General features: G+C 36.7%; 1 protein-coding gene across 1 annotated transcript; it reads right to left on the reverse strand.

The window, feature by feature from the left end:
* Nucleotides 1-216: 216 nt before the first annotated feature.
* Nucleotides 217-5,139, reverse strand: LOC104102181 (uncharacterized). The gene is made up of 2 exons (XM_009609830.4): nt 4,887-5,139; nt 217-1,593 (listed from the first exon to the last, which is right to left on the reverse strand). Exon 2 carries the CDS (start codon nt 1,588-1,590, stop codon nt 625-627), a length of 966 nt encoding a protein of 321 aa, XP_009608125.1. The 5' UTR covers nt 1,591-1,593; nt 4,887-5,139; the 3' UTR covers nt 217-624.
* Between the last annotated feature and the right edge of the window lie 7,364 nt (nt 5,140-12,503).

Raw genomic sequence — 12,503 nt, forward strand, 5'->3', positions numbered from 1 at the left:
AGAAAAAAGGAAAGAGGAAGGGGAATAAAACCACCCTTAATTTTGAGTCATCATTAGAAAGAAAAAAATAAGGCCAACGTGGAGCAGGAAAGACCAATCAAACTATTCAAAAAAAATGACAAATCACGTAACCAATGCAAGCCGGTAAAACATAAGTACAAGTATTTTAAAATCAGCTTCTTAAACGAATCAGCAAAAGTACAGAACAAAACACAATACGAGCAAATACTAGTTCATGATTATGAAATTAACCCCATGCATAAATACCGCACCCTTCATTCCTGAAGGATATATATCCAATGAGAGAAACAAAATACAAAATTCTCTGAAGTCAACTCAATTTATGAAACTATCGTCCTAGTTCATGAAATTTAAGTACCTAGCAGTAGGGAGGAGGGTTGAATTTAATTTACTATGCAATCTGGTTCCAATTTACAGGCAACTAAAGGAACTCCAAATTGCTGTAAACAGTGTCATCAATCCTCTTAAAACTGCAACAACCGTGGTTAGGATCAAAATATGAATATCCTGACACATTTTTCTTTGTGTTGTGACGAAGAAAGTCATTATCTAATAAACACGCATCATCATCCCAACCACTCATGAAACGTTTTTCCTGATAAATCACCGAATTCTGCTACTGGCTCGATGTCGCTGCCGCCTCCTTGATCTTCCCAATAAGAGCCTACTACGAAGTCGAGAAATTCTATTGAAAACATTAGATGCAGCGCCACTACCAGAATGATGGACGAAGAAATCATCCTCATCAAATGAATGATAGCCATCATCGAAAACATCATCTGAGTGGACAATATCATTCCAGTGATTGCCATTAGATTCCGACCTAAAAAGAGTCTCGCCGAGGTGGTCGTCTAATCCAAAATTCCTGTGGAAGCCACCGAAGTTACCCTCTATTACATAATCTCCCATTACAATTGCCCCAGGCATGGCAGATCTGATTGTGCTAAACACATCGTTCAACTCTCTCTCATGCTCAAGTTTCTTCCATTTCTCTACATGTGAAGGGTCCACTTCGAGGGGGCGTGCTGATGGATGCTCCCGCCTTACATGTTTCCTTAACTTTTTGTACGTCCCAACAAATGAGCAATTTTCATGCATGCATGTTCTCTTCTTTGCATTTAAATGCTTGCGTGCAGGTTCCACAACCGTCCAACCCTTCACCTGCCCGCGACAGAGTGGGCATAGAAGTTCAACTACCGACTTCCCAGCACAAGAACCTGCTCCTGACGAGCAATTTGGATCATCAGTTGACAGCAACCCTGGTTCAGATCCCTCAATTGAAGTGACTTTAGCATAGGCTTTCTTGTACTGCTCAAGACAATTCGACAAACGACAGCTAGTGGCACACATATAAGGACGACATCCCTTGTCATAAGAAGAGCACAGCAGCAGCACTGCATTGTGAGGATGCTCCATGCAAACTGAGCAAGTTGCCCCTTCCCATTCTTTCTTCTCTGATGATTTTGGTCGTTTCTCCTTTTGAATCTTTTTGCACACCTTTGAGCGGCAAGATAGCAAATCATGGTGATGGAAATCACGTACCCGCCGCACCTTGCTATTTTTTGTCATTTTCTAGTAAAGAAGATACAGTCCCCATCCCCAAAATAAAGGGAACAAAGAAACAATGCGAAAGGGTGGGGATGTTAGTAATTTCGCTAGAAGAACAATTTAAACTATTAAAACAAAAACTGGAAAGAAGGAAAAAGATATCATGCAATGGTTTCAATGTTTCATAAACTCTGCACTTAGAGCTTGGGCCCGTTCATTTATGTTGTTAGTTCTTTTTATTTTTTTACAAGTACTCATTTAAGTTTTCTTAAAACAGAGAAAATTGCTGTCCTAACTTAAAGAAAGCTAGAGGATTAAAAAATTCCTTAAATCACCAAAAAAGTGTTCAGTAACACAATGCTGATCAACATAACATGAGAACTGAATTATTGGCGTCCTCTCTCTACAATATCTCATCTTTCGAAGCACTTTTAGGAAGTAGAGCAGAAAATCTCCACTGTTTAAATGCTCATCTAGTGAACCAGCACGACCACAAATGTGCTCTCACGAAAAAACCAACATCCAACACATAGTGGTGCTTCAGAACATCTCCAGTGGACCAAGAAGTTTATGCCTTTAACAGGTGAAAATAGTTCACCTCCAGCTTATTGTTAAAAATCACTCTCCCTGCCGACCTTCGAGTTAGACCATAGATATTCTCCCACTCCATCTCAAGACCACTGACAGGTAATTTAATGTCTATTTTGCCCTCTAATTAACAACTTCCTCTGTTAGATTTGTTTTGGTACTATAATGTATCTGAGCTTCTTTTTTTCATTTATCTTATTTGACTCACCTATGTAACAAATAAAAGATTATTTAATATGTCAAAAAAATAATTATAAAATGCATTTGTTGATAATAGTGAAGAATGATAGAGTTCTACAAAATAAAAGTTGAAATTTAAAAAGAGAAAAATGCTCCTATTTACTCACTCCATCTCAATTTATGTGGACCATAGATATTTGTGTAGATGTAAATCAATTCATTAAAGTTAAAGTAGGAATTCTAATGATAAATTGTTTCTAAATAAAGAAAGGTGATATTTTTTTGGAACTAACTAAAAAGGAAAGAGTGCTACATAAATTGGGATGGAGAGAGTAGTATTTTTCTAAATGCCAATGAAAACTTAAACTTCAACCTACAAAATTGAAAATAAAAGAGAAGGGACTCAATTATCTCGTGCACTTAAAACTAAAAAACAATTGCGCATCACAATATTTGAGGAAAATTCATAAAGAGCCTAGATTTAGATCACAAATGATTCAGACTAACATACGGCACCCGCAAGTAAACATTTTCTTTTTTGATAAAGAATAATAGGCAAAATAATGAGAACAATAACATAAATTCAAGTTAACAAACCGCGTGAAAAGAAAAGAGAAAAGGATAAGAAAACAGGAGTGGACGTTTTGATAAAAAATAAATAAAACAAGAATTAGAGCTAGATAATTTAGAGATCAAAATAGGCATCATCGGTCAATGTCACGATTCTGTAATGGAATTGAGAGAATGTTTATCGGCTAAAGTTGGAGGGAAGTTTAAATACACAAAGATACTGATCAAAGAAGTCTTTTTTATAATGGTGATATCCTGACCAGCTTGCATGCACCTCGACTATTCCATGAAGTACGGGCTACTTCCCACCAGCATATGTCCTGGTAACTCTGTCCTACAAAACTTAGGTGGATGGAAAAAAATCTAGTGTATTTTGTCTCTCTGCTGGGATTGAACACTGACATCCGAGGTTTGCACCACATTATTGACAACTAAGGTCACACCCTTGGGTGCCTAATCAAAGAAGTCTTTTTAACACAATATTGGCAAGAGGAAAGATTTTCACCCCATCTTTAATAAAAGTATGTGAATGCATAATACAGGCAAATTAATGGCTTTAATATATGGTTTTTAACCTTTTTGTACGTTATTTCACAAGCAAGATATGTTTTTATATATCATGAAGTCTTGATTGTGGATATTACTCAGTTCAATGAGCAAGATTTTTCATAGTTATGATCTATAGTTCTTTTATACCTTTGAACTACCATCGATTAACTGAGAGTAGAGTGATACCCCCCCCTCCCCCCGGTCTTCCAACGGCATGGTGGCAGAGGAGAAAGGAATAAAAATATGGTTGCAACATTTTTATATAATCTTCCACCTTTTTATCAAAAAACATCTGTTATATTATCCAAATACTAATCCAACTCTGAACTGCCAACAAGCCGATAACAGAAATTTTATAACCATGCCCTCCTCCGTATGAGTATACTAAATATAAACTATTCTTTGTGTAAAAAAGATGGGCAAAACAATCAACTAGCCAAGATTGTTTAACTTGTAAAAGAACACGAAGGATCAAAATCTCTTTCAATATCCCAACTTTGGCACTTTGCAATAGAAAAAATATGAAAAGAACAGTATTTGTGCATGAACAAAATTCAAATATGAGCAGAAAGGTCATTCAACTGGGAGAATAATGATCTTCCAATTTGTGTTCCTTTATCCTCTAACTAGGCCGTTAACAATTTTTGTACAAGATATCCTCAACATACTGAACAGAACAATAGAATATCATACCTCAACAGTAAAAGTTAATCACATTAGCATTTATCACCCTATCCACCAAGGCACCAACCTAAACACCGACATCATTTATTCATCACTTCAAACAAGTATAGTTACCTCCCAGATTCGCCCTAATTTTGAAGGGGGGCACCTTTTTTCCTCTTTCGGTTTGACACAGCTAATAAGGTATTTCCAAATAGAAAAAACAAGCCAGAAGGACCTCTTATAAAATCTCCAAACAAGAAAAGAGACCCATTTTCTAATTTCAACCATTAAAATTGAAACTCTTAGGTAAACGTTATCCATAACACGTCTTGTTGCTAACTTTCACATTGACTTGAAAGATTTAGAATATGTTATGGAACAATTAGCAAAGCGCATGTGGTTTCTAAACACGAAATGCATGGTATACTTTTCCTTTGAATATGGATAAAAACGTGTATTTTGCAGGTCCGTTGAAAAAAGTAGGCTATCATTTTTCAACTAATAGAACAGTGGCAAACCAACCCCCACCCCCACCCCCCCACCCCCAATTTGTAAACACTAACACACAAAGCAAACCTAATAAATGCAATTAATACACAAAATCGAAAGCAGTTTGCTCAAAATTAACAGCCCACACGTAAGTAAATACAAATATCTGCACAACTACATCAAAGTAGCGCAGTAAATCAAGCAATTGAAATCTAGAAAATGGATACTTCGTAACAAAAACGGATCAGAAAAAGAGGGATCTTTAATAAATGTACCTGAATCGCCGAGAGGGTAAAACAGTTGTAGGTTTCTCTACGTTTGTATTTCGGTCGAAATCAAAATATGATTCGAAAGAGAAAAATGAGTATGGATGAGAGAGAAGACAGGAGAGAGAGAGAGAGAGAGAGAGAGAGTGAGTGTGTGTGTGTGTGTGTGAACCCTACTACTCTCCTGGCTCCTCTTAAACTTTCTTCGCTAACCTTCCGGAAGATTTGAGGGTTTGCGTCCAGCACTTGGTCTCTCTCCAGTGACGCTACGTTTGCGCCCAATTTACAGTGATTTTACGGGTCGGGTTGCTTCGAGGGATTCCCTTGGATGCAACATGGTGGGGTCATATTTATCACATTGTGACGCCATTATTTTATCGTGGTAACTTTTTCACTACGGAGTACCTCTAACACCTCGTTTGGATTGTTGTTATATGTCATTTCATAATATATCGTATTATATTATATCATATTGTATTATATTATTTGATGAATATAATATTTGGATAGATTGTATCGTTTGACGTTACTTCATAATGTCACGCACAACAATATAAAGAATAAATTTGTAACATTACTAAGAAAAAATAGGATACACAGTAAAATTATTATATAAAATTTTTTTATAAAGGATAAAATATGATTATTTAATAATAAGGAAGGGCAAGATGAAAAAAAATAAATAAGGAAAAGACGTCACCACACCAAATTTGTCGTTCCATAAAGTGACATTTTTCGTCATTACGTAACGATGGATTTAGACAAGAGTGGTTGCTCTGATGGTAAGCAACCTCCACTTCAAATCAAGAGGTTGTGAGTTCGAGTCATCCCAAGAGCAAGGTGGGGGGTTCTTGGAGGGAAGGATGCCGAGGGTCTATTGGAAACAGCCTCTCTAACTCATGGTAGGGGTAAGGTCTGCGTACACACTACCCTCCTCAGACCCCGCTAATGAGATTATACTGGGTTGTTGTTGTTGTTGTACGTAACGATGGATTTAACGATACGATACAATAAAATTTAAGTAACAATCAAAACAAATATTGTATTTAAAGTAACAATATCATACAATACGATGTGTAACAACCATCCAAATAAGCTGTAAATTAATTGATAATTTCGAAAATAATGATATTTAACTACGTGTATAGCTTCTGAAAAATGATTTAAAGTTAATGTCAATTTGATACTGTTAATATGTACTCATCCTAGATATAATCGCCTTCAAAGTTCAAATACCGCATTTTGAACCCGATAACACGCAATAATAAACCCTATATCACTGATTCAGATATTCGTAATTTCCTCATCACTGCTTCCCTATTAAACAATACTACTATTTTTAAAATGAGAATTGAATCGTTCTTTATAACTAAATAAATAGTAGCAGTACCAATACAACTTTTCTGCCCAATTTTCAACGTTAGGGTCATTTCTTATGAATTTAATTTTGTTACGTCCACCTTCCTAGATAAAGCACAAATTCTCTAAAAGCTGTAAAGGGATTTGATACTAGATTAGCTCTGAACTAATTTGAAAAGATTATCGTAAGATATCATTTCAAAAGTCCTCCTCGAGATCTTCCCTTATAGTTCGAAATCTGTCCTAAAATATTTTAGGGCAATAAAGCGCTAAGGAATGGATCAGTCGAGGTCGACCAGGAAGCAGTAAGGTTTGTGGTCGAGATATCAACAACGGATGAGATCGAATATCATTAGCAGAGTCGTAACGGCTAATTTTCAAAATGGGATATTAAAGAGAATATTTTAGTGGATATTATCTGCACTTGTACTATTATGGTGTGTTAGTGGTATGTCTCATATATATAGAAAAAAGAGACAGTGATGCAGGGCATGCAACATTCATTTGATAAGAACAGACTTTTGATAAAAGATTCTCTGTCTTATAAAGATACAAGCACTACATTTTCATTAAGATTCTTGTTCATATTATTCTACACATTTCCATCAGATCCGAGAATAATTCGAACATTCGAGGATTTATCTGTCACTCATCATTATCATGAGGGATAATCATCTCATCTAGCCCATCATTTGTTGGGTGAATCACTTTTTTTCTTATTTACTTAAATATCATTTAATGTTATTTATTGTTAGTTCTCCCCTCATTATTGCTCGTATTTTTCAAAACAATCAATGTATGTGATAGTCAACACACTTCGAGATTTGTTTAAGGTTACTTACGTTTTTTAAGCTCACATCTAGAGATATTATTTTTAACTAGGTTTAACCCATTATTTTACAAACTTATTCTTTTAGCCGAAGGTCATACTTTTTTGGTCAAACAATCTGGCGCCGTCTGTGAGGATTTTCTAGTTAAATTTTTAGTTTCTTCTAGATCTATAACTAACACGGTTCACTAACGTAAAAAAAACAAGAACAAGATCTCCTTTCTTTGTGTGCGCGAATCACATATGGCAGGTAACAAAGAAGAAAGGACGAGAATAATAAGTGGCCTCTCAACCAATCTCATGAACGTCATCAATGAGAGCTGTGAAATAGCGGACAGAGACGCAATGCCCAATGCCTCCCCTAGACAAGATAGGGCACCTCCTCCTCACTGCAGCATCACAAAATCTCTTCGTAAGGGAGCCTTCACATCTGTGGTGGAGGAGACGCCACCTGCTGTAAAACAACACCTTGAGGCCTGGCTAACTGATACGCTAACCAGCGTCCCCCATAAGCCCGCTCGTGACATAGTTACAGAAAACGTGAGTACTTGCATTATACAACCAACAGACGAGCAGCATAACCAATTCCCTCCTCCTCCAACGATAGGTATCACTCACAATGTCACTAATAGTACAGGTGACGACGCTCTCGCAGTCATTTTTAAAAGCATGGAGAATGAGAACAAAGCATTCCGGGACCAAATGTGAGAACACCAAGAAAGGGTAGATAAGATACTGGGCGTCCCAAATCTCTTGCCGAAGAGAGATGCTGGTCGGTTCGTCGAGAATCCATATAGGGATGACACCGACCCACATGCCATACCAAAAAACTTTAAAATGCCGCCCTACCTGAAAATATATGATGGCACGACCGAACCCGAAGACCATGTGTGTAACACCCTGGAAAATTTTGAAGTACTTAAGCGTTATTAAGAAAGTTGATATGCGCTAATTATATTATTTTGTGTGTAGACAATGACTATTATATGAATGATATCAATTGATCATGATAATATATGTATGAGGTGCATTAAGAATGGTTTATGGTCTAAGAAGAGCCCCAAGGCTAAGTCAAGTTGAAAATTTTATGATGGGATAAAGTTTCAAGTGAGTTCGCATAAGACCTAATTTCAAATGAGCATACCTCTCCTGATATGAAGAGTTATATGGTGTATTACCTATCAAGGGAAAGGTCTATGTGTCTAGTTTCTAATTCTTTAAACCGTTCATCATTTGGACATTCCTACAAGAAGTTATAACCAAATTGCTAAAGGCTGGAAAAAATGCGATTCTGCGACCAATTATGCGATCGCAGAACCATTATGCGATTGCGAAACTGCTTCTGCAACCGCAAAATTGGTCGCAGAATGTACCAGAATAGCCCAGTTCTGGGCACTGATTTTGCGATCAATTGTGCGGCCCGCATACCCATTCTGCGGTCCATTATGCGACGGCATACCTGATTTCGGAGGGTTAATTTTTTTATTTTCATAACCTGACCCTATTTTAATAAATAGCCTTTGAAGCTTATTTGGGGTGTTTTTCTGAGGGTTTTAGAGAGAGGTAAGAGAATTTTAGAGAGAGAAGGAGGGAACCTAACATTCTAGTCATCCAATCTTCAAGAATCAAGGAAGCTAATCACAAGATCTTCATCTGAGAGGTAAGATTCAATATCGAGTTTGGGATAAAAGATTGGTGATTGGGAGTATGATTCTTAGATGTAAGAGTATTATGTATATATGATTGTACCAATAAGGTTTGTGGAAAGATTGTTGAGCTCAAATAAGTAAGGATTGGGTTGTGGAGGGAAGAAAATCTTGTAGAAGAACCTTGTAGACAAATTTGCACACCAAGTGTTTGATGAAATGCTCAAATGAGCTCAAACCATGAATATATTCCTAATTTGTGTTCAATTTTGTTATGTCTCGAAATAGATTGGGATTGCTAGAATTTCCGAAACGTTGTAGTAATTTAAGAAAAGCTCAAAGTGAGGTATGTTGGCTAAACTTTCTCTCTTAGAATTGAATTCAATAATGTTCCCGTAAGTTTCAAGTATGGTTGTCTCAAGTTCCTTATTCTATGTCCCGAGTTGTTCCCAATAAATTCGATTGTCCCGAATAAGCAAAGTGATGAGAATTGTGTAATCAAAACTTGTTTCGAATATTCCTATCACATTATGTTATCCGTTGGGAATGTGTTCAAGAATGATATGTGTATTAAAATGCTATATCTTTGAGTTGTGTTCTAAATGAAGGTTATGATGCCAAATTGTGTGAGAAAATCTCAATATTCTTAAGACTCTTAATTGCTCATATATGTACCTAAAGTCTTGATTAGAAATGTCTTATTGTTGATAATCTATAAAGATGGTTGAAAGTGAAATAAGTGAATTGGGGATATAGAGTGTGGCCAACGTGCCAAGAATTTAAGTTATAGTTGTGGCTAATGGTGCCAATGAAATAAGAATATGTGATAAAGATTATGAAATGAGCCTCGACTCAACTGTTTTTAAATGACTTCGAAAATAGAATTGCCTAAAAGCTTTTGTACTCAAGTCATGCTATATGTGGTTGTTTTCGCAAATACTATGCTTTGTGAGTATTTTCAATGTATTTTGAGTTCTTACATATTCGTGAGTGAAAATTGTGTATTGCCCTTTTGGGGGGAAAGTATTTCAAGAATAAATGGTGTGTTAATTGTTGATGATTTTAACTTGCGCATCAATTACCAATTATTTTACTCCATTTCTCGGAAAGAAATCTATTGTGCTTAAATTGTTCATTTCTAATGAACTTAAAGTTGGGATTTTCGAAATAGTATATATGTTGATGTTTATGATGATGATACATGAGAGGGAAGAAATGAAAGTGTGGAATATCAAATGCGGCTATCGTGCCTTGAATAAAGAATCTTGTGAATGACCAAAAGAGCCAAGAAAATATTGTTGTTGTTATTGGTTGAAAATACTAATGGAGATTCATACAATGTGAAAGATGATGAGGTAAATACATTTGTACCTATGTTATTTTTGTGAATTACCCCCTTGTTTGGGATGAGATTGATGTGATAAAATTATTCCCTTTTAATTGGGATGAGATTGATGTGATAAGATTATTCCCCTTAATTGTGATGGGATTTATTGATATAAAAAGGTTGATGTCTCGAATAAGACAGCCTAGCCGATCGGGTCGTGATCGGACACTATGTCGCACACATGGTGGTGATTGTAATTGAAATTGAGATTTTGGTTGATGTCTTCAAATAAGACAGCCTAGCCGATCAGGTCGTGATCGAATTCCGTGCTAAAATTACGGTGGTATTGGTATTGATAGTAATTGTGGTTGATTTCTCTAATGAGATAGCCTAGTCGATCAGGTCGTGATCAGACTCCATGCTAAAATTACGGTGGTATTGGTATTGATAGTAATTGTGGTTGATGTCTCTAATGAGATAGTCTAGCCGATCGGGTCGTGATCGGACTCCGTGCTAAAAGTACGATGGTATTTGTATTGTGAATATTGGTAGTATGAACATTGGTATTGTGATTATTAGTATTATGAACATTGGTATTGTGAACGGTAATATTATAAACAGTGGTATATCAGTGGTAAAGATCTCCCAACCAAAAATAATATTATCATCATATTTTGATTATCACTTCACAATGGTATCTTCATATTTTAGAAATTATTATGTTTTAAATTGGCATTTAAAGATCATTAATTGTTGATTGTTGTTTCTGTGGTTTTCCCTTTCTTACATTGATATTCTATTTTGAAAGAGGACGGTTAGCTTTACATACTAGTACTATTCCATATGTACTAACGTCCCTTTTTGCCGGGGGCGCTGCATCTTCAATGGATGCAGGTGGTTCACCAGCGGTGCAGCTTTGGTCCTCGTTAGAAGTTACTCCCTATTCAGCAGGTTTTGGTGAGCCTTACTCTATTCCGGACCCGATGTCACTTGATGTTACACTTTGTGTCTTGAGGTATAGCCGGGGCCTTATTTCCAGCACTTCCATACTATTCTTCTATCATATTTAGAGGCTCCGTAGACAGGTTGTGGGTGGTGTATGATGTTGGAAATTAAACTAAAATTGTTGCTATTTGGCAAACATATTTTTCATTATATCTATAAACTTGTAATACTTTGGAAATTATGAACGAAGTTGCTAATGGAATGAATGGGAGTTGTTAATAAAATATTTTTAGTGATTGATTAATGAAGTGTATCTCCTCTTTATTCATGGATGAGTTTGGGTAGAAGAAAATCTAATAGGCTTGCTCGGTCGGGTTCACTCGGTTGAGCTCCGGTTGCGCTCCCCGATTTTGGGGCGTGACAATGTGACTCACTACGTCACCGCCGTGAAAGGCAATGATCTCGCCAAGGAACAAGCGTCCTCCATTTTGTTGAAAAAAACCGATGAGACCCTCACGGGAGGAGCGTTGACATAGTATTCACAACTACCTGCACGCTCAATTGAAACTTTCGAAGAGATGGAAGACAAGTTCGTAAGCTGGGACCAAGAAATCCGAAGCAAGAGTAAATGACATATTTCCCATTAAACAGTCTCCGGGAGTGGGACTGAGGGACTTCCTCGTCCGTTTCAATCGAGTAAGGATGACCCTGTCGAACGTGTCGGAAGGAATGGTAGTCGCAGCCTTCCAGAACGGGCTGAGTAGGAACGGGTCAAGGGTGACTAGGAAACTGTTAAGTCGACTCATGAAGTACCCCCAACTATATGGGATGAAATACACAACGTGTATTGTGTCAAGGTTCGAGCAGACGAGGACGACCTCAACTAACCAAATCATTGTTACACCTCCTTTTTCCCGAGGGATAGGGGAGTTTTTTCAATTAAAGTGACATTATTCGAAATGAGATTATTTAATTAATTAGAGTCGCCACTTGGGATAATTATTATGGTGTCCCAAGTCACCGATTTATTTTAAAATTTCAAATCGAGAAAATTGACTCTATTTATGGTCCGCGAACACAGAAGACCAGGTAAGGAATTTTGTTAACCGGGAAGAAGGTGTGAGGCATTCCCGAGTTTCGTGGTTTTAGCACGGTCGCTTAACAATTAATACTTGACTTAATTATATGATTTATTACCTGCTTTGAATTGATTGTGCATTTTACCTTTGACCTCTTTTAATTAAATATTTAAACGCTTTTTAGTATTTATGGAGTTATTTCTTGAACAAGTTACGATGTCGTACAGTTGTCGTTTTGGTACACATTGCAAACCGCTCCACGTGAAACGCACCCGCGATGTACAACATGTTTATTATTATTAGTATGAAGTTGGGTCAAGTCACATAAAACGCGCACTTGATTTTGGCATTATGTATCATGACTATACCACGGGAACCGTACCCATAGTCACAATGATTTTATTAAACGTGCCTAAAGCAAACTACGCAGGTTTATAAGTT

This window comes from Nicotiana tomentosiformis, chromosome 7 (genome assembly GCF_000390325.3).
Source record: "Nicotiana tomentosiformis chromosome 7, ASM39032v3, whole genome shotgun sequence".
NCBI classification, from domain to species: domain Eukaryota; kingdom Viridiplantae; phylum Streptophyta; class Magnoliopsida; order Solanales; family Solanaceae; genus Nicotiana; species Nicotiana tomentosiformis.

Bases quoted from the DNA above. Each gene is read 5' to 3' on its own strand.
- LOC104102181 (XM_009609830.4), bottom strand. From the start codon at position 1,590: ATGACAAAAAATAGCAAGGTGCGGCGGGTACGTGATTTCCATCACCAT.